Source organism: Hippocampus guttulatus, chromosome 13 (assembly GCF_054856545.1).
Source record: "Hippocampus guttulatus isolate MCC_2025c chromosome 13, RoL_Hgut_1.0, whole genome shotgun sequence".
Lineage (NCBI taxonomy): Eukaryota > Metazoa > Chordata > Actinopteri > Syngnathiformes > Syngnathidae > Hippocampus > Hippocampus guttulatus.
Genome location: NC_141273.1, coordinates 17560475 through 17586472, shown reverse-complemented (window position 1 = coordinate 17586472; position 25998 = coordinate 17560475). Strand labels below are relative to the sequence as shown.

The window sequence follows — 25998 nt, the reverse complement described above, 5'->3', positions numbered from 1 at the left end:
GACGCATACTATGCAGCTTGGTGCGTGGGAATCTCCCGTTGAGATAAATCCGTATTTTAAGTATGACTCCTGATCCTGTCCATTAACTATAGCCTTCTTTTTCTTGAAAGTCGGAGCCCCCTCTTCTGTCTCCTGGCTGGGCCTTTTCCCCTTCCCACAGAAACTTTCCAAAGACGTTTGTTTTTTACTCATTTTGCTACCTCCCGGTTTCATTTTAGCTGTAACCTATCATGTGACCGAGAAGCGCACCTTGACCTGCGTCAAGAGTGACATACTGTAGACGGTTGTAACAGAGGATCCGGTAATTTTTCAAAATAAAACATCCTTCGGAGTCCGAAATAAATGAAACGAAAGTAATGTAAATTATTTATTCTTTCTTTACGGCCTGATACCAAATGACCCACGGCCCCGTGACGGTCCGCGGCCTTGGGTTTGGGGACCACTGCTGTAGGTCAGACTTTGTTTCAGCTGCATTGAGAAGGAATTGCGTCTTGGGAATGCTTCACTCAAAGTGTTCAACTCCACCATGGACACAGTCCTATTTCTTTTTCTTCACCTCCATACACAGCAGCAGCCTCCATTTATCACAGCCAGTCTTGGCCCCGGGCGGGTGACACACTGGGACTACAGTTGTCATCTAGACCATACATTATGTCAGTTAAAGCTGTTTTATTTTTTTTAATTATTAGCTTGATGATAGATAGTTCTTTTTTTTTTTTTTACTCTCTCGATGAGAGAAAACACAAGCTTGAACGTGGGAATTGTAGACTCTCCTCTTGCCTGGTTTGGAGGATTATGATTTCTAACGTGTTGAAACGCACAAATATAGCGAAGTGTATCCAGTTTCTGGGAAATGTTTTAACTTGAATATGTGACATATGTCTTTATGATAAATAAATACTTATGAAGGTGAGTTTCTCACGGCTTTGGTGGTAAAAACACATGAGCTGAGGGGTGCGCAAAGAGATTAAGAATCGTCAAAACTACACACATTTGTCACCAACATTGATTCCACAGATCATAAGTGCTTTTTGTCTGTGCTCTGCGAATTTTTGCATTTCTACATGACTCCATTATTAATGAGAAGGGAAATTTTACACTCATATTGAATTCGAACAGAAGCAAGAGCTATTCACTCATTTTCCGATCCGCTTATCCTCACAAGGGTTGCGGGGGGTGCTGGAGCCTATTCGTGCTGTCTTTGGGCAGTAGGCAGGGGACACCCTGAGCCGGATGCCAGCCAATCGTAGGGCACACAGAGACGAACAACCGTCCGCGCTCACACTCACACCGAGGGACAATTTGGAGTGTTCACTTAGCCTGCCATGCATGTTTTTGGAATGTGGGAGGAAACCGGAGTACCTGGATAAAACCTACACAGACCCGGGGAGAACATGCAAACTCCACACAGGGAGCCGGAGCTGGAATTGCACTGTGAGGTCGACGCGCTAACCACTGGACCACCTGGCCACCCCAGTAGCTTTCAAAATCATTGCTAGCCCAGTGCTCCAATGGTTAGCGTGCCGACCTCACAGTGCAGAGGTACCGGGTTCAATCCCAGCTCCGGCCTCCCTGTGTGGAGTTTGCAGGTTCTTCCCGGGCCTGCGTGGGTCTTCTCCGGGTCCTCCGGTTTCCTCCCACATTCCAAAAACATGCATGGCAGGTTAATGGAACACTGTGAATTGTCCCTAGGTGTGTGTGAGCGCGCATGGTTGTTCGTTTCTGTGAGCCCTGCGATTGGCTGGCAACTGGTTCAGGGTATCCCCCGCCTCTGCCCAAAGACGGCTGGGATAGGCTACAGCTTGCCCCGCGACCCTTAATAAAGTGGATCGGAAAATGGTTGGAATCTATGACCCTCGTACGGATACGTATGTTTGAAAATATAGTATGTGCTGGAAATGTTAAGACTGAGAACAATTTAGTACTCAATTGTTGAGATACAGCATGACTCATTTTCCCCTTCTCATCGATATGTCTCTTGACCTATTTACCTCACTCTCTGTTTACATCTATGTTTAGTGCGTTGACCTCACAGTCCGGAGGTGCAGGATTCGATTCCGGCTCCAGCCTTCCTGTGTGGAGTTTGCATGTTCTCCCTGTGCCTGCGTGGGTTTTCTCCGGGGACTCGGGTTCCCTTCTCCCAAAAACATGCGTGGCAGGTTAATTCATTCATTCATTCATCTACCAAACCGCTTCATCCTCACTAGGGTCGCGGGGGTGCTGGAGCCTATCCCAGCCGTCTTCGGGCAGTAGGCGGGGGACACCCCGAATTGGTAGCCAGCCAATCGCAGGGCACGCAGGTTAATGGACCACTCCAAATTGTCCCTTGGTATGACTGTGAGCGCGGATGGTAGTTCGTCTCTGCGTGCCCTGCAATTGTCTGACACCCGGTTTAGGGTGTCCACCACCTACTGCCCGAAGACAGCTGGGATAGGCTCCAGTACGTCCCGCGACCCTTGTGAGGATAAACAGATAACCATATGTGCTCACACTCACACCTCGGGACAATTTAGAGTGTTCCATTATTCTGCCATTCATGTTTTTGGAGTGTGCGAGGAAACCGGAGTACCCGGAGAAAACCACGCAGGAAAGGGGAACACATGCAAATGGAATCGAACCCAGCACCTCTCCACTGTGAGGTGCGCGTATTAACCAGTCCACCACCGTGCCGCCCCCAGCGAGTACATCATTCTGAATTAAAGAAAAAAAAAGATCCTTTTTGATGTATGGTGATTCGTCACCCAAGAATATATAATTTGTGGACAGTCCATAACACGGACAGTAAGAGCGAAAATCAAACTTCGAACGTCCGGCAAACCTTTCCCCGCTCATAAATTGTATCAACTACAAATGCCTTTGTAGTGCCATATTTATTCCTTACTTTCTAGTCTAACAACGTGTACAATGTTCTTTGTTGATGGGCTAAAAATGTATATTTCTATGCATGTTTTGTGAACAGCATTCTTCAATTTGCAGTAATTTGGAGTTAATTAAAAATTATTGGTATTCATATATGTTGTCAGGTTCTGTGCTTCAAGCAAACCTGTTGATACAGACTTTTTGAAAACAGGATCAAACAGATCGTAGTGGCGTAGTGCTATTCCTGGGAGAAAGATTGAGAGCGTACATACCCAAAATGTTGAAAGAGCCATATTGGACCAAAAAAACAAATTTGTCCGGAGCCGCAAAAAATTAAAAGCCTCGCAAAGAAGGCAACACACGCTGTATGTATCTATATTAGCTATATTAGCCTACTATCAAAATGACTAAGTTGGCTCCAAAAACACAATGAGCCTTCCCGATTAAACGTTTTTTCTCCCCTGCAGTGCATCCTGTAGAGCAGGAGGGCCCAACCTTTTTTAGACCAAAGCTCTATTTTCTATCAACCAGCCTCCCGCGATCGACCCGTGACCGCATACGCACGCACTTACACACACGCATGCCATAATGAGCAACAGCCATAACGGCAGCTAAGATAAACGAGGCACGGGTTGCACTTTTGCAGTGTGATAACTTTCGTAGCTGACATGTATCGTTTTAAAATGCTTCTCTCTGTCCTTCAGATTGTCATTCTGTGCCAGTTCCGTCGGTGAATTGGACATGAAACGCCATTTCTTCTTACAACAGCCACCTGCCTGGCATCCCGCTCTGCTCGAAGAAACGTGTGTCGCAGGCTATGACGCAAATCTTCGTTGACAGAAATTTTGAAATGTAATATTTATTCAACATATTTTTACAGCATTGGACAATTTTAAGAATGTTTGTCCTCCTACAGAAACCATATTCAAACAAAAAATATATTTTCACTCCCCGACCGTTTTCCATTTTCAAACATTTTAAAAAGCTCCGCTAAAGAGCCGCTGCGGCTCCGGAGCCGCGTGTTGCTGACCCCTGGCCTAGTGCCATCTCGTGCATTTTTTGAAAAAAATTTTAAATGCGCATTGACTGAGATGCATCAATCTGACACCCTTCTTTGACCAAATATGGCACGGATTATGGAAATTAGTGAGCCGAGGGCACCTGATGTCATTTCAGAAGAATTCAGATTCATCAATATATGCACACAAGTCCAAAGTAATTTGGTCAGTACGCTCGTGTTGGTTAGTTTGTGCATATGCCCAAGTTGTGCGCAGAGTGCGAACGTATCTATGCATTTATGACCGGTAGTTAATGAGGGCCAGTGAGTGCATCTGAACACTGAGCTCCAGTTGCTAATCTTTACCAAAATGAGAGTAATCGGGAAAATAAGAGTTGGGTCATAGATTTTTCTTTTTCCACATTTTTTCATCAACAGACTTTTGGTGATGAATAAAAATTGACAATGTTCCCACCTCTCACTGCACATTGGAATCTGTGTATGTATCTGTTTTGACCATAGCCTGGAGCCACTACTTTATGCATAGCAGAGACACTGAGCAGAGAATTCATGGCCTTGTTATCTTTTTTTTTTTAGGGTATTGGCTGATTGGACTGTTTCCCTCAGAAGTTACTCATTGTTAATATCATAAAGAATGGTGCAGACATTTGTGTCGCCCGCCCACTCCCTTTGCTCTGAAAGAAAGTTCTCTGCAGAACATCACTGAATCTGCATCTGGCAGTCTGCCCTGACCCTCATACGGTCCTGATATGTGTGAAAAATGACTTTCTTCTCTTCCCGTGAATGCTTCACAGCACTATGGACTGTGTTAACTTCCTCCTCTTCTGTCTGGAACGCACACACGCGCGCACACACACGCACACACACACACACACGCGCGCACACACATGCACGCACGCTTACATACCTCTCTCCGTGTCGACAGAACGTGTTGGGGAATTCCAAAAGATTAAATTGCTGAAAGAGCCGACAGTATGGAGAGATGGTCAAGACCTTGTTTGAAACTTTATGTGAGAGCGCCCTCTGTTGTTGTAAAGAGAAATATTTCTTGTGGGGAAAACGTAACAAGGATTACTGGTCTGAGGAAATGTCTTCACATATTTTTTTTTTAATGAATAGGAGAAAGCAGAGTCACGAATGGTGTGGTGAAGTGGTCACCAACGTGGTATCCGCGGACACCCAGGTAGACCCCAAGGACCGCATGAGCAGCCCGAGGGCCTGTTCTAAAAAATAGCTCACAGGTGAAGAGACATTGTGAATTTCTGGGAGTGCTATACATGTGAAACGGTAAACATTGTGAAAGATATATTGAAATAGAATTACCATGAGAAATCATTAACATAATCAGTGTCGTCAAATCCCCTGAGCCGTCACCTTACCGTGGTGGAGGGGTTTGTGTGTCCCAATGATCCTAGGAGCTAAGTTGTCTGGGGCTTTATGCCCCTGGCAGGGTCACCCATGGTAAACAGGTCCTAGGTGAGGGACCAGACAAAGCATGACTCATAAAACCCCTTATGATAAATAAAATCAATGGCACTCAGTTTCCCTTGCCTGGACGCGGGTCACCGGGGCCCCCCTCTGGAGCCAGGCCTGGAGGTGGGGCTCGTTGGCGAGCGCCTGGTGGCCGGGCCTACACCCATGGGGCCCGGCCGGGCTCAGCCCGAAGAGGCAACGTGGGTCCCCCTCTCATGGTCTCACCACCCATGGGAGGGGTCAAAGGGGTCGGGTGCAATGCGAGCTGGGCGGCACCCAAAGGCGGGGACCCTGGCGGTCCGATCTTCGGCTGCAGAAGCTAGCTCTTGGGACATGGAATGTCACCTCTCTGGCAGGGAAGGAGCCCAAACTGGTGTATGAGGCAGAGAGGTTCCGACTGGATATAGTTGGACTTGCCTCCACACACAGCCTGGGTTCTGGTACCAGTTCTCTCGAGAGGGGTTGGACTCTCTTCCACTCTGGAGTTGCTCACGGTGAGAGGCGCAGAGCAGGTGTGGGCATGCTCATTGCCCCCCGGCTCAGTGCCTGTTCATTGGGGTTCACACCGGTAGACGAGAGGGTTGCCTCCCTCCGACTTCGGGTGGGGGGACGGGTCCTGACTGTTGTTTGTGCATATGCACCAAACAGCAGCTCAGCATACCCACCCTTTTTGGAGTCCTTGGAGGGTGTGCTGGAGAGTACTCCTGCTGGGGACTCCCTTGTTCTGCTGGGGGACTTCAATGCTCACGTGGGCAATGACAGTGAGACCTGGAGGGGCGTGATTGGGAGGAACGGCCCCCCCGATCAGAACTCGAGTGGTGTTTTGTTATTGGACTTCTGTGCTCGTCACAGATTGTCCATAACGAACACCTTGTTCAAAAATAAGGGTGTCCATATGTGCACTTGGCACCAGGACACCCTAGGCCGCAGTTCGATGATCGACTTTGTGGTTGTATCATCGGAATTGCTTCAAGCCGAAGCGTTGAGGGGGTCCGTTTTGGTGGCCTCAGTATTGCATCCCTGCTTTTTGCAGATGATGTGGTGCTGTTGGCTCCTTCAAACAGGGCTCTCCAACTCTCACTGGAGCGTTTCGCAGCCGAGTGTGAAGCGGTTGGGATGAAAATCAGCACCTCCAAATCTGAAACCATGGTCCTCAGTCGGAAAAGGGTGGAGTGCCCCCTTCGGGTCGGGGGGGAGATCTTGCCCCAAGTGGAGGAGTTTAAGTATCTTGGGGTCTTGTTCACGAGTGAGGGCAGGAGGGAGCGAGAGATTGACAGGCGGATCGGTGCAGCGTCTGCTGTGATGCGGACGTTGTATCGGTCTGTCGTGGTGAAGAAGGAGCTGAGCCAAAGGGCGAAGCTCTCAATTTCCCGGTCGATCTACGTTCCAACCCTCATCTATGGTCACGAGTTATGGGTCGTGACCGAAAGAACGAGAACACGGATACAAGCGGCCGAAATGAGTTTTCTCCGCAGGGTGTCCGGGCTCTCCCTTAGAGATAAGGTGAGAAGCTCGGTCATCCGGGAGGGGCCCGGAGTCGAGCCGCTTCTCCTCCACATCGAGAGGAGACAAATGAGGTGGCTTGGGCATCTGATTCGGATGCCTCCTGAGCGCCTCCCTGGTGAGGTGTTCCGGGCATGTCCCACAGGGAGGAGACCCAGGACACGCTGGAGAGACTATGTCACCCAGCTGGCCTGGGAACGCCTCGGGATCCCCCGGGGAGAGCTGGAAGAAGTAGCTAGGGAGAGGGAAGTCTGGGCTTCCCTGCTAAAGCTGTTGCCCCCGCGACCCGGCCCCGGATAAGCGGTAGAAGATGGATGGATGGATGGATGGAGTGTCGTCAAATAAATACGTCATTAATGAAAATAAAATGAGTCATTAATTGTTCATAAAAACACCTACTAACATCATTATCTAAGGTAATTTGAGAAAATGTGTTTTGTCCGAAGTGTGTATTGAATCAGTTTGCATGAATCAGTTCCCATGAGAGCTAATCTCAGATGGCGTAGTCACTACACCATCAGGTGGGTCAGTCAGTCAGTCACTAGTCACGAGTGAATCACGACGCTGTCGTGATTCACTCTCCTGACTTCAGCAGGCAGGCAGTGGAGGATCAGTTCACACTCAGGGTCTTGTGTGAATTATCTGTCTCAATAGGTGACCTGTGGCTGACTCCCGAACAGTCCAGCATTTGGCCTGCCTTTCGGTCTAAGTTAGTGATAGGCGGCAGCTACCTACATCCTCGAACAGGATATAAGAAAATGGATGGAAAAGGGCCGGTAGTAGTTGAGGCGCTTTGCATGTTTATCACAGGGCACACACATATAGTTGCATCATTCCAATATTTCACTCCAGCAACAGAAACAGATCTCCTTTTAATTCCTTTAAGAGCTTTTTGTACGATAAATCTACAAACATGACTTAGATGATAAAACTCCCATTTTATAAAGACCTTTTGTATGAAGTGAGGAAGAGATCATGTTTTTGCTCTAAACATTTTTTGTATAATTTTAAAATAACGCAATTCTTTTAGTTTCATAACTTTTGATTTTAGAAAGAGTAGCTCTGCATGAGCGTAATAAGTCTTACTCTTAATAATGCCTAAAGACAGCTGGGATAGGCTCCAGCATGCCCGTAACTCTTGTGAGGATTACGTAGTTCAGATAATGGATGGATGATTTAAAATTGCTCTTTTCATTAACTTTTTTCAATGTATAAGTGGAGGGAGAACTTCATCGCTCAATGCTACAGTTGTATTTACTGTGCATAAACATCTTGAATGAGTAGACAGAACATACTCCAAACATTTAGGTCACATGAAATGCGGACAGATATAGGTTTATAGGTTGATTAAACATATCTGACGAGCCGCATCTTTATCCATGTCATCCATGCATTACAGATAATTCCTATTAAACACATAATCACAAAATGTATCCTGTATTGTCTTGGTCCGGACACGTTCCATTTGTTATAGATTTTATTCATGAGCTCCACTGTAACATCGGTCAGTTACTACTCCGGTATCAATTAGACAAACATTACCAGCAATTAGGGAAAACTGCATTTTACCCTGTTGAATCAGATTTGTGCAAAATAAATTCAAACAAAACTTTTTGAATTGTAAACCAAACCAAACCAAGAATTTTTTTTGCTTCAAAGTAGATTTTTTGAAGTGCAAACAAAAGACTTAACGTTTCCTCTCGGTTACATCATTTCTCATTTCCGCTCCCTCGTTTCTCATTTCCACTCCCTCGTTTCTTGTTTCCGCTCCCAGGCTTTTGCTATCAACTTTTCCTTGCTCGCCTCTTAGCTGGTACTCGTAACAGGGAGCACATAACTCCTACTCGGGCATCCCTTCATTGGCTACCTTTACATTTCAGAGTTCTTTTTAAGATCGGATTATTTGTTTTCAAATCTTGAAATGGCCTCGCTCCACCTTACCTCTCTTAGCTCTTCTGCCCCTGCACACCTGCCCGGTGCCTTAGGTCTGGGAGCAGACATCATTAGAGGTACCAAGAACTAAGCGACGGCTAAGAGGGGACCTATCCTTTTCCCTTGCTGGTCCCTCTCTCTGGAATGACCTCCCACTGAACATTCAGCAAGCCCCCTTGCTGCCCATCTTTAAAACTCTTCTCAAAACTCATTTGTATTCTTTGGCTTTTGACTCATCATGGCTCAGATTTGATTTGAGTTTCTGTTTTTGTGCTTTCTACTGTCTTCGTTATTAATTTATTGTTTGATTGTTTGTTTTATGTATACTATTTGCTCCATGGACTGCACTGTGTACAACGGTGGTTGTTTTAAAGTGCTCTATAGATACAGTTCATTTGTTTTGACTTTTGGCAACAAACGGCTGTGACTCCAGAAAGATTGTGTGAAGTGAAGATACATTTTTTTCAATATAAATCTTTATTGAACAAGTCAAATTACAAGTCACAGAAAACAAAATAAACACGTATTCAGGATTTTGCCTGGCCCCCTGAACAAGACCCGGGATGCAATTTTTTATTTCAAGTCTGGCCACGTGATCGAGACTTTGTTCATGCATAGAATGTAACATTCTATTCCACCCTTCTGCAGTCTGTGCCCTATCCGAAACCCCTCCCTAAAATAAATAAATAAATAAAATTCGCGATGCACCCTGTCTGGTAAAAAATGGACTAATGGCGAAAAGATTGGGTCAGAAAAAAAGATTGTTTATTATTCATAAATTGTGCCTTTCAAGAGCCCAGAAAGGGTTAATATCTGGTTATGTGTGGCTTTTTGGAAAACAAATGTTGACGTCTAGACACCTCCTGTGATTGTCACACTTTTTGTTACAAACCGAACCCGGACCCCGTCAGAGAAGGGAAAAGTTATTTGGCCCTCACAGGAAAAAGTTTGGGGACCCCTGCCCTCAGGTGACATGGAAGGGAAAAAAAACAACAACTTTGCCTTACCTAGCAAAGTTTTACATTACCTCGCCGTAGAAAAGAGGTTTTGAACGACTACATTTAGATTTGTGGATATGGAATTTCGCTAGAATAATTATTAACTTTATAATCAAGACTTGTTCCGTTTTTTTCCTCGTTGTTGAAGAAGCCAATCTACATTTTTCCAGTAAATCGCAAACATGAACAAACTGTTAAAACTCAACATTATTAAAAATAAATCGAGATATAGCTTTCGAAAAATTGTTGTCATACGGACATACCTAGAACAAGTGGATCATCGTTTCAGGGGGCATTCCACAAAATAAACAATCAACACAGATGGTGAAGTGAAAATACTATTGCGGCGTTGCGCAGCTTTGACGTTCCTCAGCTATTCTTCAAGAGCCGGAAAGAGAACAAGCTGGTCATGTGACTTGTGCGCGTGACCACAGGCGTCTCAGCTGGTGAAAGACCGGAGGACCGTTTTCGCTTTACGTATCGTTGATGCAGTTCTAAATTACCTTCCCGGGCAGGTATGGGGAGCCGTTTCATGTTTCGAAAATACTTTTAGCTCACTTTTGTAATGTATTCAGCTGGTATAACTTGTTAAACACACTTAGAAACCAAGTCAAATGGCGAAACGGAGCATTTAAGAGCAAAGTGGCGCTAGTTAGCTTGCACGTTAGCATCATTGAATGTGTTTGTTGGTGAACTTAACTGTTGCGTACGGTAAATAATTGTTTGTTGTCACGAACATTGAATTTATTAGTGTTTTATTCCTACTATCAATAGAAATATTGAATGACACGTGAGGAGACTGGCCACCATGGCAGATGTGAGTATTCCAGCTTCCTACGTGTTTCTTACTGTGCCTTGAGCACAAATGTTATATTTTAGACAACTTTATGATTGCGTGACCATATTCTCTTCATATAAATTTTATATTATGGTTATCAGTGTTAGTATAGTAATTCTAAAATAAGTGGTCGAAATTAATCTTTGAATTGGAAAATGGATGGATGCATTAACAATTTTGAGTGGTGATGATGAAGTATTTTTGGGGGACATTTTATTTTTATGAAGCATATGGAGGGGTAGGTTGAACATAATCATAGAGTGGGAGTAAAGTTTACACGACCCGCTCAAATGCTAGGTTTTTGAGACTAAGAAAACTGATTCGAAATCGTTTTCAGTCCAAGAAAATAACGAAATGATGTCAATGACACACACACACACATATAATATACTGTATATATACTGTACAGTATGTATATGTGTGTGTGTATATGTATATATATATATATATATATATATAAAATGTATATGTGTGTGTGTGTGTATACATATATTTGTGTATATACGTGTGTGTGTGCGCACCTATAGTTGGCCACAGTGACGAGTTGAAATGGGGAGTGGCGTGGTAAATATTTCGCATATTCACCACTCGGGTGAAGGGCCAATTTGTCTGTCAAAATTAGCCCAGAAAAAAAAAAAGCCCTCACGTCAAAAGCCATGGCGACAAAGTACAAACGTTTGGATGTGAATAATATTATGGTATTAACACAGCTACTTGTCAAATTAAGTTAAAAACAAATGCTGATATACCCAGTGGTGCAATGTTTACTTTTACCAATGACTAGCCCTGTTCACACTTTTTTTGACACCCAAGTTAAAGAACTGGTTAAGGAAAAAAAGGGCTGTATCCACGTCACACTCCCACTGTCACCCATACACCGGGAAGTCATTTCTTTCGTGCCTGTTTAGCAATCCTAGCTGCTGAAGCTAGCTTTCTCCGCAACAGCATCGACTTTATTTACATCTTTTGTGTGTCCACTTTCAGTTAGGAACTGCATGATGCAGAACCTGTCATCCATGTTGAGACCTAAACTACCCTACTATCAAGTAGCACTTTCACAGAGGAGACTATCAAAGCGGCACTGGGCATGCGAATTGTAGAGTCAGTTAAGACCCAAAATAAGTATAGTACCGTATTTTCACGACCATTCGACGCACCGTATGGTTGGGCGCAGTCTCATTAATGGGTGCTATGTCTGTATTTTACACATAGACAAAACGCACTGTATTATTGGGCGCAATTTTAAAGTGGTAAAACATACGCCAGCTTAAACATACGGCATGCATGCGCGCACGCTAAAAACACGTTAGCTTGAAGCATACGGTAGCATGCCAAGACATACAGATACAAGCTAAAAACACGTTTTTAAAAAGGCAACGGAAGCAAAACTGAGTTCCGTTGTATTTTATTTAGCCATCGTACAATGTACTCACGTTTTTCGATCAATCATCACCCAGAAATCCATCAAAGTCCTCATCCTCTGTATCAGAATTGAACAATTGTGCAAGTACCGGTAATCCATCAAAAACGCCGTGTTCCCTCTCGTTGTCAGAGTCACTCTCATTGCCATGTGGCTCCACAGAAATGATGCCGGCTTTGCCAAAAACTCGAACAACAGTGCAAGCAGACACGTTCGTCCAAGCAGCCACAATCCATTCGCAAATTGTGGCGTAACTCGCCCGGCACTGCCTCTCACTCTTTGTAAAGTTGTGTTTGCCATCGATCATTCATTGTTCCCATGCCGTTCGCAACTTTACTTTGAACGCCCGGTTGATGCCGATGTCCAGCGGTTGGAGTTCTTTAGTCAAGCCTCCGGGAATAACGGCAAGCTCAGAGTTCATTTGCTTGACTTGGTTTTTCACCGCTGCTGTGAGATGGGCACGCATGCCAAAAGCATAACCGATGGCTTGAAGTTTAAACTGAGCTTCGTAGGCGTGTCTCTTTGTAGAATTTATTTTCGGGGGTTCTTAGAAACCAAAACCGAAGTTGTTTTGCAACAATGCACATAGCCACACTCTATACAGGTGTTGGTACCTGCTTGGGGCGTCCCTTTAGCGTCCACTTACACGCCCACCTTTCACCCATTGGCGGACTTCTTCCCCGCATGCCTGTCCTCACTCACATCTGCCTTTTCTCTCTCTCGCTCTCCATATATGTATATATACACGCCCACCCTTCACTGATTGGCCGACTTCTTTGCCGCATGCCTGTCCACAGTCACTTCCGCCTTTTCTCTATATAAACAGCGTGTCGGCTGTCAGTCAGGTTTTGGAACTCAGCGCATAGACAAGACGCTCCGCATCATAAGGCGTCCTGTCCATTTTGGAGAAAATTTTAGACTTTTAATGGCGCCTTATAGTCGTGAAAATACGGTACTTGTAAAATAAGGTATACAGTAGACTTTTCACAGAAGTCTGGCAAGAACTGTGTTAGGGTGGAGAGCCAGCAGTTGTGAACAGAAAAGTTCTATTAATTACAATTAACCCTCTGACGTTAGTTAGGTCGGCCCACCGAGGGGCCCTCCATCATCTGTCAAAACAAATCGCTGATGCACGTCGTCATGTGTGAGCATGTTATACATCTTTTAAAGGCTGAGTTTCTGGAGATTTGAATGGTGCCCAACATTTTACAATTGTCAAATTTGAACTGGAACTTGGGGAGACCTCAAGCTTTGATCCTGTAGTGTTTTTTAAGTCCTAATCAACATTCTGAATTCATTTTCAAGGCAGATTTTTGTGAAAAGAAATTAGACAAACATAAGTTTCGCCTTTTCTTTCTGTTTTCAAACATCCATAGTTCAGTGACAGGAGCAGTTACACAGATTCTGACTGTTGGCGGGGGGATATTCAAAATGATAACATTTTGATAACATTTATTCAAAATGATAACATTTTGAATATTTCATAAAGAGACCAAAACTATGCTGATACTTCAAATGGTTCAAGAACAGCCACACATTTACTTTGGGTGCACATTTTTAACAGGAAATGTTGACAAAAATGCCTCTAATTTATATTTGTCAACTGTGGGCATGTAAAGCCCTTTGAGACTTTTCTGTAAAAAGAATTTCAACATACACACTGAACAAATCTAATTATGTATAGGTCCATCTAAGATTTTATTTTTTGTCTATTTTTGCCAGTGATTCTATGGCAAACAGTTGAAAGGTGTCCCCTCCCTCTGGCCCAAAATCAGATGGGATAGGCTCCAGCACACGCGTGACCCAAGTGGGGATGAGCGATACAGAAAATGGAGGGATGGGGCAATGGTTCTCGTGGTCACATCTCACAATCATGATAACGAAACCAACAGTGATTTTTTTAAAAAATGGATTCAGGACCCTTTAGGAGCGGATACACACCTTTTATGTACTGTAGCACCTTTGGATAACATGGGACGTTGGGAACATTGGGCAGTTGGTCTGAAATTTAATTTCACATGGAATTATGTCTTGAATTTAACTTGCCTTAAACTGGAGGAGACCTCCCCCGCCCCTTTTTTTAAAATCAGTGCAAACACAGCAAACTAATTTCAGAAGCCACCAAAATTCCAGGAATTCTCAGTTGGCTATGGCTGTCGAAACCTATGGTGAGATTCATCATAATTACAGCACTTGGGTGTACACCGTCAGTTTTAACGATTGCGAACGGCCAACTTTTGAAGGCAACAAACGACACGCAAAGTAATTTGTGTCGTGGCATAAGTGTAAATCCTCGTGCGGCACGAGAAGGCATTTGAAGTCGCCACCCTACTTGTTTTTCATTGGATAGTTCTGTGTTCGGTGTTTTTCAGAGAAATGTTTACTGTAACTATTACTTTACGACTGCTTTTGCATAGGTTAGTGGTAAAAGCATCCAAATTTGGGTTACATTGGTCGGAACAGAACTCTGTCAAGGACCCCCCTGTATCTTGTGTTATATGTACAGTTTGTCTTGTTCCTTTGCAAATAACATTTGTTGTTTTTGTTTTACAGGAATTAAAAAGATACCTGTACAAACAGTTGCAAAGGTATGTGGAAATAACAATGTGATGTTTTTACTTATTATACAGTTACAGTTGATAATTATGTTAAGACATTTGTGAAGACAGTGGAAGCACAAACTCAATTTGTTCCGAGACTGTCTGCAATCCATAATGGAAGCAAACGAAAGCAATCGTTTCCATTTAAATGAATGGAAATAGAACTAATCCGTTCCAGCCCCAAAGCCAAGTGGCTTAGGTGGCACCTAAGGTGCCTGACCACGCCAAACTGGGAGCGTCTCATCGAGACGGCGGACAAGCCCTCTATGCTGGAGCATTGGTGGTGAGGAGGACCATCTTTCACAGGGATTAAACATCAAAATACACATCATCATATTTCGGTGGCCATACAAACTGAACTCTGTCCGCAATTACTGCAAAACAGAGTGTTTACTTCTTTTCAAAACAAAAAAAAGCACTAAAATAACTCATGGTAAGTTCCGCCCATGCCTGCCAGCGAGAGCTGTCCGGGCTGCTCTTATAACAAAGTCAGATGCACATGTCACTTGTGTGGGAGATATACTGTGGGCTAATTTGGAGTTTGGAAAACAAATTAAACAGTTCATGAACTGAGCTTCTGTTGTGATTTGTTGTCTCCTTTCATGCAGTGTTGAGGGTCTTCACGCTATCGTGGTTACAGACAGAGATGGAGTTCCAGTTATCAAAGGTATGAAAACAATTTGCTACCCTTTGGACATGTTTTTTTACATGTGGCCAAAAATTAGGAATTTGCTTTTCTGCAAGACGATGGCAAATTAAAGAAGAGGCCACAAGTATTATAAGAAGTGGAAGTATTGTTTCAAGTCCTGTACTTCAGTGAAGGTAAAAATGAAACCATAGACCAGGGGTGGTCAATGGTTGGTCTCGCGAGCCGCATGCGGCTTTTTGGCTGGTTCAATGCGGCTCCCGGGCTTTCACACGACAAGCGTCGAAAACACCTCGGCAGTGGCGCTGCCATTCAAACGAAGGCGCTAAATACACAGAACGCACTACGTCAACCTATCATCAATCCCGTTACTTGATTGACATAGAGCGCAACCAATCATATGACTGAATCACCGCTCATGCACAAACAACGGCGCTAAGCTAGTCAGCGAATTACCGCTGATTTTAAGGCAGGGGTGCCCAATACGTCACAATCGACCGGGAGCCAGCGGACTGGTTCCAAGTTGACCGCAAGAGGTTGGGAGGAGGAAATGGGTAGGGAGAAAAAAAAGATTTGTGTGTTTGTGTCTTTAGCTTTCGTTCATGTTCGGGCTGTTACTCATCGTGGCGTGCGTGCATATGCGCGTGAGTGCATGATTGGTCACCCGTGTGTGTGTGTGCGCGCGTGTGTGTGCGCGCGTGTGTGTGTGTGTGTGTGTGTGTGTGTGTGTGTGTGTGTGTGTGTGTGTGTGTGTGTGTGTGTGTGTGAGAGCGCGCGTGTGAGTGCGCGAGGACGGGATGCCCATGTGTAAGATGTGGCTCTTTACAGTAACACTCTTAGTCTCTGACTGGTTGGTCGCCCCTTCTATCGACCCCTAAATGTAGTGAAACACACACAAAAAAAAAAAAATCTCAAAATTTGTCCCTCTTTTATTAACTTAGTACTCATCAGAGAAGAGGAAAAAAAAAAACATTTTGTCTCTCTAGCTAGCGTTGACTCAAATTGGACTATCAAAACATGCCCGGACAGCTTTGCTAACGTAGTGAACTGAGTAACAAATCATTTTCAATTAGCTCAAAAAATACAGAATGCCTGTATTGTTTTTTCCAGATTAGTTCTTCTTCTTTGTTTTATATTTACGTAAAGAAGAACAAGTAGTTGGTGTTCCTGTAGCTTCACGTGATTGAGGTCTATTTCTCCATTCTTCCTGTAGTTGCTAATGACAACGCTCCAGTCCATGCGCTGAGACCAGGCTTCCTGTCCACGTTTGCTCTGGCAACAGATCAAGGGAGCAAGTTGGGCCTCTCCAAAAACAAGAGTATTATCTGCTACTACAACAGCTACCAGGTCAGACTGTTTCTGTTGTAACATAATTGGAAAATCTACTGATCAGAGAATGGTTCTGAAACACTTGAAATTTAGCCAATATGGAGAACTTTCTGGAACACAAACACACGCTTGCGTCCAACGTGTGTGGCAATCATTGACCCTGACATTTATGATTGACAAGGACCATCTTCATCCATCCACTCTCTGAACTGCTTCGCCTCACTTGGGTCACAGGCGTGCAGGAGCCGATCCCAAGTGTCCTTGGGCGAGGGTGTACGTGGGGTACACCCTTCACTGGTCACCAGCCCATCGTGGGACACACTTTCACACTCACCATCACGCCGACAAACATTGTGGACTTCAACCAACCTACCGTTTATGTTTTGGGAATGTTTGAGAAAGCCTGGAGTACCCACGAGACATGGGGCGAACATGTAAACAGGAAGCCCGAAGCCCAGGTTCAAACCCACAATCTCAGAACTGTGAGGCGAACGTGCTAACTAAATTCGAGCGTGGTTTTTTTTTTCTCCCCCTCTCCCTCCCTTGTTTCTTTCTGACTTTCGGGTTGAGTGAACGCTGGCGCGTTTTGGCTGCCGCTGCTCAACCCGTATTGTTTTGTGGTTTTTGTTATTGTAAAGTGTCCTTGGGTGTCTTGAAAGGCGCTTATAAATAAAATCTATTATTATTCGCCCACTGTTCCACCACAGCCACCTTCTTGCACAGGATAAATAAACATAGACAAGAAATAAGCCTCAACTCAGCAAAGTTGAGGTTTTTATTGTGATGGATTAAGAAGTGATGGCATATCGCTGATGCTGGGAGTATTCCTTGCGTCTCCAAAATAATTTTTTTCAGGAAACCTAAAATAAATTGTGCATTTGCTGAGTCATTAATATTGCATCAGCTAACAGAGCAAGTGATTGTTGCAATAAATATTGGGCAATAATTAACACCCACCCACCCACACACACACACACACACACACACACACGTCTACTGAATAATCGTATTGATTTGGGCCAAAATAAGCATTTGAACAAATTTTTATACATTACGTTTTGGACTGACAACAACAATATGTAAATGTATATGGATCATTCTAAATTGTATTGTTTGACTGGTTGGCAACCAATTCAGGGTGTAGCCCAGCTGGGATTGGCTCCAGCTCACACCCCCGACCTGTGAGAGAGAGAGAGTAGGCGCTGTGAAATATTTGCCTCTCTCCTGATTACTGTGTTTGTTGCATATTTATCATATACAAAGGTTTCGGTTCATCAAACTAATTTTAATATCACACAGAGACTACCCAAGGAAATGCAAAATGCAGTTTTTAAATGCCAATTTAATGAAGGCACAAAAACAAAAATTCAAAACTACTTGTCCCTATGTGAAAAAGTAATCCCCCTCCCCTTGTTAAATCACAAAGTAAGTGTGGCAAACGACAGTTTGAGGGAAGCTGAGTTCAATTTCACAAACAACACCCGAGCAGTACATTAGTTGAATCAAGAAATCACATAAATAGCATCTATCAAACAAAGTGAAGTCGGCTATAACATCTCAAGAAACCCTAACACAATCTCCTTTTCTGCTGTCTTTTTAGATGATGGTCTGACTTTTCTATTGTCTCTTGTGTTCAACAGATTGTGCAGTTCAACCGGTTACCGCTTGTCATCAGTTTTATCGCCAGCAGCAATGCCAACACAGGTAAACAACAGTTTTTCTTCCCATTAGCGATTTATTGACCAAATTTTGGCCTCTTACCGTGAGATGATGAGGTGTGACTCCCCTGTCTTTTTTTTTTCCAGGTCTCATCATGAGTTTGGAGAAGGATTTGGCTCCACTAATAAATGAGCTGAGACAGGTCGTAGAAGTGACATAAAGTTAGACCAACCATCAAAGCCTCAGAGTCCCACAGAGGACTCCCCCAGGGTTTGTGTTTGTATCTTCGTCACTTCAATCATGATTTAATATATACACTCTGTGCTGTGTTGAAAACCATCCGATATTGGAAGTCTGAATAAATGTTTGATTTTAATACATCAAATATTTTTTTTATATCATTTACACAATGCATATTTCTGTGTATAGTGCTTTCACCTCGGCTGGAGTTCGAACAAAGCACATTCCAGAACATTTAACATTTGAGTTTGTTGTTCCAATTTCCAATCCCTGCGACAACCCATTGAGGCAATGGAAATGCACAATCCATAATTCACCATTTGCCTCTACCTTTTTTCATTTTGGTTCCACACAATCTGCATAAAACAATACCCGACACTTAACCATCATAAATGATTATCTTAGAAGTCCACATTGGTCCACTTGCGGCAGAATACCCAACTCACTTGAAACCGTGTTTAAATGTAACATACCGTTGTAACAAATATGACCCCACAACAAATGCAAAATTCTTGACTTTTCTCCACTCCGCTTCAAAAAAGGCTACAGGGATGAAAGAGCACAGCACCCCCAATGGGACGTGAGAACAGGACACATTTCTCATTTTCGTGCACAGGACTGCTAATTAAGTTAGCATGTCTTCAACACGCATTTGCAGATGCGTTTTGGACACCCTCTTTGTGTTGACACCATGAGTACACAAAGAAGCATCTTGGCCTTTCTCCCTACACAAGGATTGCAAGATTCGAAGAGAGGACAGACACTGATAGAAGAGATTATCCTGCCCATGAAGAGCCATTTTGAACCACCTTCTTAAGGTACATATGGGAATTAACATTTTGGCTGTCCAATATTCAATTGAAATTTTTAGCTGTCAGGATGCATGACATGTTTTCAAGCAGGCATGGATTCAAAGGAGTGGTTGTCTTCAATAAATTTTCAGGCTTTTTAAGTGGTTAAAAAAAAAAAAAGAGTAAAAATTCAAACATGAGAATTATTTAGCTCTGGTATAAAACAGTCAACGTTTTAAAAGATGAGGTTGGTTTTCATGCAATTGTTTCTATTTTTAGTAGTGCCTATAAAATCCCATCAAAAACTTTCACATTCCTGTTATCACTCCAGTCCAAGGCTCGATCCCGGAACTCCTCGGTCCAAACACACGATTTTTGACAGTTGACCCAAAATTCAAATTTCAGCGCGGGGAGCTCATCCACTCTGACAAGAATGACAGCCACCATACCTCCCAGCACAGAACGCCCCCCCCCCCCCCCCCCCGGAGGAAATACCGGCGCTAAAGCTAAATAAAAATACATTTAATAATAAATGGATCTAAAAACTGAAAGACTATAAGATTAGATAAAAATAGCCTTAAATGAAAAGAATTTAAAAAAAAATCATTCAAAGCTCAACCAAAAAGGTGTGCCTTGAGCCTCCTCTTAAATACAGTGACACCCAAGTTCTTTTACATTGTGAGGGTTTGAAATTTTACAGTTTTGGAAAAAGTTTCTCTTGCTGGCCGTAAGGGCTGATAACTAAAACCTCTGTTTTGAGCTGATTGAGTTGGAGGAAATTCTCTGCCATCCATGACTTACTATCAAAAGTACAATTGAAAACTTGATCAATATACCCTGTGTCATCAGGAGACTTGGCCATATACAGCTGTGTGTCATCAGCGTAGCTGTGGAAGCTGATGCCGTGTTTCCTGATGACATTCCCAAGGGGAAGCATACAAAGATTAAAAGGTTTTGGGCCTAAAATTGAATCTTGGGGGATCCCACATTTAATTTCATGGGTTTTGGAGGAACAAGTAATCCATACTTACCTGTAGATGTGCAGGGTTCGATTCCAGGTCCCAACCTACCTGTGTGGAGTTTGCATGTTGTCCTTTAGCCTGTGCGGTTTTCTCTGGGTTCTCCATCGTCTTCCCACAACATGTGTGGCAGATTAATGGACCACTTTAAAATTGTCCTTAAGTGAGATCATGTGTGTGAGAATGGTTGTTTGTCTATGTGTGCCCTGCAAATGGCAACAGAGACTCTGGACTGTTGCACTGTTGAAATTAAAAATCGAGCAAGAATGGGGAAATAATTCCATGTACAAAGTTACAACAATTAGTGATCTCAGTTCCCAAACTCTTATTAAGTGTTTGCAAAAGTTGAGGTGATGTAACACAGTGGTAAACGCAGGGGCATGGAGCTTTTGGGTGGCCAAGGCCACTCCTTGTCGCTCTATGGCGGTGGTTCCTAACCTGGGTTCGATCGAACCCTCGTATTCGGTGAATCAGTGTCAGGGGTTCGACAGAGCCTCTGCCATGGAGGTTAAGACGCAACCGATTCAACCTGTCAATTTGTTGTGACACACCCGCATGGCCATCTGGCTGTTTCATTTTGTGCACAATTAAAAAACTTGCACTTTATACTTATTGTGTTTACTTTATTCCTATTTTTCATAAATGTGTTGGTCAAAAAGCATATTTTTATTCTTCACTAATGCAGGGTTTGGTGAATGTTCATATGAACTGGTTGGGTTCGGTACCTCTAACAAGGTGAAGAACCACTGCTCTCTGGCCACCCTCCAGGGGACCCTCATACCTCGGGGAAAATGTTGTTTGGGATTTTTCTGCCACTTTCACGTTACACATGTGATATTCTTAGATCCCTTGAGATAATACTTTTTCTAACTGCATATTTTTAACCCTTTCATGCATGCTGTAACCGGATAACATGTTAAGCTGTCCACCGTAGTAACTGCTGTCCCTGAAAGGGTTAAAGAATAAATATTGGAATTGTGGTGAATTAAGAGACATTTGTGTCATGGTGCTTTTTAGATTTGATTTGAATGAACGAGCCATTGATCGTCCTATGCAAAATGGTGTCGATCATCACTGATGACTGATCTCTGTTTGGCTGATAACTCGTGAATCAGGGCATGAGACTGAAGTAGATGGGATACAAGAAAGCATTATCTAGTGCAGTAAATTAAGCTGCAAAATGTTGCTTTTTGTTTAGATCTTGCTTAATTATGAGTGAGACAGGTATTGTTCTGGATAGTTGAGTTTTATTTCATAAAACCCTGACTGTGGATGGCCATCCCCCTGAAAAAATTCGGGCTATGCCGCCTAGTACTGCTGTTTTTTAAATGTTTTGAAAGCATCCATTCTCGACACCGCTTATCCTGAACAGGGTCACGGGGAGTTGCTGGAGCCTAGCCCGGCTGACTTTGGGCGGAAGGCACCACTATACCCTGAACTGGTCGCCAGTCAGTTGCGTGGCACATACAGAGACAGACAACCAACCACATCCACACCATCATTGAGTGGGAACCGATCCCACGCTGCCCGCACACTAGTCAAGCGAGGGTGCAACTAGACCAGGGGTCACCAACCTGGTGCCCGCGGGCACCAAGTCGCCCCTGAAAACCACACCAAGAGCCCGCCAGTGCTAGGATTGTGATTTTCTAGTTGAAATTATGATTTAAAAATGCAAACATGGGCAGTATTGTGAGGCATCTTTAAGATGTTCAGAGCCTGAAAATTAAAATAATTAAGTATTAAAAATAACACATTCTAATATTATTAAATGTAATTTGTACAAATGTTATTTCAGACGTGTATCAATTTGGTTGCCCTTGACACAATCAGGGCACATGAAGTAGCTCTCACTATCAAAAAGGTTGGTGGACCCCTGCACTAGACCATCAATGAGGTTTTGCAAGCACCAAGGTCAAAATTAGTGATTTGCAAAACAAACCCAGTATCTGAGCGTTTACTATCTTGTCTTTGTAGTGTATTTAATTGGTTACTGGTGGCAAATCATTCTCTTTTATTGACGTTTTATACAATTCCCAACTTCCTCGTAACTGGGGTATTCTCTTTCTCGCGCGCCCCATCCCTCAAAAAGACGCAAGAGTGGGCCGGCGAAACGACCACGTCTGTCAATGAAACAGGTGTATAAAACGTGGGCTCCTTGACACACGCGTGAGAGAGAGAAAGAGAGATTGCCTCCGGCTTCGTGCTTGTTGCATAATTGTGTACAGCAACACCAGAGTGGCATCACATGGAACCAATACCCAGTTCAAGGTTGATTGAATTTATAGCGACTGACATGACAACACAAGTAAAGAGTGGCAGTTGATCCATTTATGCAGATGAAGCCCAAAATGTATCTTACAAGTGAACCTCACGCTTTCAAGGCAGATGGAGGAAGACCTCTAAAATAGTTTTCTGTCGAGGAATCCTAAAACACCAAAATCAAGACAATTCAACGTCTCCAGAATTGGTGTAGTTCTGTCCCGTGGCCAGTAGAGGGTGCCAGCATCTCATACACACGCACCGATAAATGAACAATGTTTTTGATATGAAATGTTTTATCGACCAAAACTCATTTTACTGTGACTAGTCAATAAAACGGAACACGGAAACACAACAGGTAGCCAATGTAACGGAAACGGTTTAAAGACTTTTTGTGAATACATCATATAACCTCATTCTAATCGCGATGCTGTGAGGATATGATGACGTGCATAAAACAGTAATCCATAATCCACCACCATGGGAGTAGGATATGTGTGTGTGGGGGGGGGGGGGTAGAAATGAAAATACACATGCGAAGAATGTTAATTTTTAATGTTCAGTGTTAATTTATTTGCAACGTTTTGAATTAGCCTTAGACCGTAATGTGTCGGATGAGGCAGGAGAGGGATGTGACGCATACGGGACGGTGACCTACTTCAAACAGAGAACACTCGAAGCCCTCAATCGATGAGCAAACAATAAAATGATTTTGTTTTCTTCAGCTGATATGATTTTTTTAAGACCATGTGAGGTTTCCCTGGGGTGGAACGATCAATCGTAACAGAGAGGAAGGAAGGGAGCGAGGGAGGGAGGGGAGGTAAGGGGGAGGGGTTGGCAGGAAAAAGGGAACAGGAGTTTTGGGCTTTCCATGCATCTAGATGTCTACTGCACTCGGAGAAAGAATTCTGGGACGGTATCGGGATAACCGGAGAGACACACTTGGAGAAAAAGCAGCGAGGAGAAGGAGAACGTTCTTTTTTCAAACGGAGCGGTGTGAGCAGCAGGAATGTTGCCGGTGAGTTTTTGCAATGATGGGATGAACCACACATTTGATTATTGCTCTGGGCCAACTGCAACCAGTGATGAAATCCCCTATATTTGTTTTAAATCAAAGTGGGAGGAAACTGTAACACAGGCGCATATAGTTCAAATGTACTTTTATCGCTAATAATCAGTGGTGTCCTATAGGCATTACATTGATTGTGCGTTCAATGCGGTCAGTAATAGACCAAGTGTTCCAATACAACAGCAAAACTTGAACCTTTATCCTTTTTCTCTTTTTTTGTGGGATCATTATGTTCCATAATATATATATATATCACAACGAATTTTTCAAGGATGTTATAATAAGACTACACAGCATACACAGGTAAGTTACTGACAAGTAGTTCATTCCTGTCACCTGACTTCCAGTGTTGGCTGTTTGTTCTCACTTCATGACTGAGTACTCGCACGCACGCACGCACGCACACACACACACACGCGCACACGCACGCACACACACACACACACACACACACACATTTGACAAGCAGGGGAGACAATGCTCGAAGCAGCTACAGAAACAGAAAGCGAATCCACAGTACTTTATATCTTCAGCAACAAACTGCAACAGTTCAGCTTTATTGCTGCTATTTCTGATACATTCAAAACAAAATACATCCAAAAATAATATATTTGCAAACCATTATGAACCGTTTCCTTTTTACTTATAATAATTATAAATATCAAATGTTATTGTGCTGAACACAATATAAGTGGTATCAATTGAATAACTAAACATGCTGATGTCTCATACAATTGAGAATAGATATGTTAACAACACATCACTTTCACCAGGCATGTGTTCCCAGGCCTAATAATTCAAGAATTTAGCGAAAATGACAAATTCTGCCTATCAGGTGGTTTTACGACCTTTCCCTACTTGGTTGTACACTCTTCTCATGAGTTGGGCTATGCAGAACTTTGTGGCTCTCTACATAGTAAAGAACGCAGCTCTGATGGACGTTGCTGAGGACGGTATTAGATCAAGGACTTCACACCAGGGTTTGCTGCAAATCACATAGGGGAGACTGGTTGGCGACAGGAGTTCTGATGCGAAGATTTTGGCTATTTTGTGGAAGTCTACCTCAACTCTTCATACTGTAGGTTCCTGGAGCAATGTGTGAATGAAGCATAACTGCTGGAGTCTATCTGGATACAGTGCATTCCAGACCTCATCTCGCAGTTGTAGGGTGACACGAAGGTTGGGCTGCTCTCTTGCAGTCACAGTGAAGATTCTGCATGCGGTTGACCTTTTCAAGCAAGTGCTTAAAGCAGTGGTTCTCAATTATTTTCTGTCATGCCCCCCTAAGAAGAAGAAAACATCTCGCCCCCCCCATGACTATAAAGAGTATCATTTGTCCATATAATTATTATAAGTACACCTCTGCATAACATTGTATCCTTATCAACGTATAAGAGAATAAAAAAAAGAAATATGGACCAACTTACAACAAAGAATAGGTTTATTAACTGTAACAGAAAAGATTTAAAGTGAATCTGAAATTCAAAAATAAAATTAAATCCTTAATTAAACTCAAAATATTTTTTGACTGACCATGTCAAACCATGCAATACTGAAAAATAAAATTACATAAAATCAATAATAATGCTGTTAGGGAGGGGCCAGCCAGGCAGCCTCCTCAGCCAGGGTGCTCTGCACCTCACACCTGAGACTCGTCAGCTCACCACCCACCTGTTGCCAATCTGCTCATTTGGACTGGTATAAATTGACTCACAGACCATTCCTCAGTGCAAGTTCGTGCCGTCACCACACCAGTGGGCTCTGTTGGAATCACCTGCAGTTTTCTTGTTCCATGTGTGGACATTAGTGATGGGAAAATGAAGCCGCATGAAGCTTTCCATCCAACTGGTTCGTTGCTGGGCCGAGGCATCATGAGGCTTTATTTGTACTACTGCGCCATCATGTGGAAAATAAATGTCACGACAATGATTAAAATGATACCATGGATTTGATGTAGAGGTAAGATCGGGCCAAAAAAATCCAGCCCGACCCGGCCCGAGCCCGACCAATTAACTTGATTTGCAGGCCCGAGCCCGAAGCAAACCAGACATTTCATTTGTGATGACTCGGGAGGAGGAGGGGTGATTTGTGATAACAAATTAAAGCCTGTCTTTTCCACAAAATCTAAGTTGAACAAGTCTGTATAATTATTTACATCCTTTGACGGGTTGAAAATTGGGCCATTCACCACAGCAGCAGTACATCCTTAAGAATCGAGCGTGGCACTTGACGAGAGAGAAGCAGCGAGTCAAAGAACAATGACGGCTGGATCATAGAGACATGAAGGAGTTCTTTGAATTGTCATTGCGAGAGTTCAATATAGTACGTATTGTGATGAGGGCACT

The 25998-nt window shown here is 43.4% G+C and overlaps 2 protein-coding genes across 5 annotated transcripts in view; both read left to right on the top strand.

The window, feature by feature from the left end:
* Positions 1 to 10183: 10183 nt before the first annotated feature.
* lamtor3 (late endosomal/lysosomal adaptor, MAPK and MTOR activator 3) lies at positions 10184 to 18651 on the top strand. Its single transcript, XM_086127923.1, has 7 exons — positions 10184 to 10298; positions 10558 to 10600; positions 14595 to 14629; positions 15250 to 15308; positions 16501 to 16634; positions 18257 to 18320; positions 18422 to 18651. Exons 2-7 carry the CDS (start codon positions 10592 to 10594, stop codon positions 18493 to 18495), a joined length of 375 nt encoding a protein of 124 aa, XP_085984049.1. The 5' UTR covers positions 10184 to 10298; positions 10558 to 10591; the 3' UTR covers positions 18496 to 18651.
* Positions 18652 to 23437: 4786 nt separating this feature from the next.
* The window catches only part of LOC147196752 (apoptosis-stimulating of p53 protein 1-like), an 87380-nt gene continuing 84819 nt past the window's right edge, over positions 23438 to 25998 (top strand). For all 4 annotated transcript variants that reach the window (XR_015102644.1, XM_086126908.1, XM_086126909.1 and 1 more), the window contains exon 1: positions 23438 to 23602. Coding sequence is in view for 3 of the 4 variants with exons in the window: in XM_086126908.1 (XP_085983034.1) it covers positions 23594 to 23602 (9 nt within the window). In the remaining variant the exon portion in view is untranslated. The remainder of the gene's footprint in view (positions 23603 to 25998) is intronic.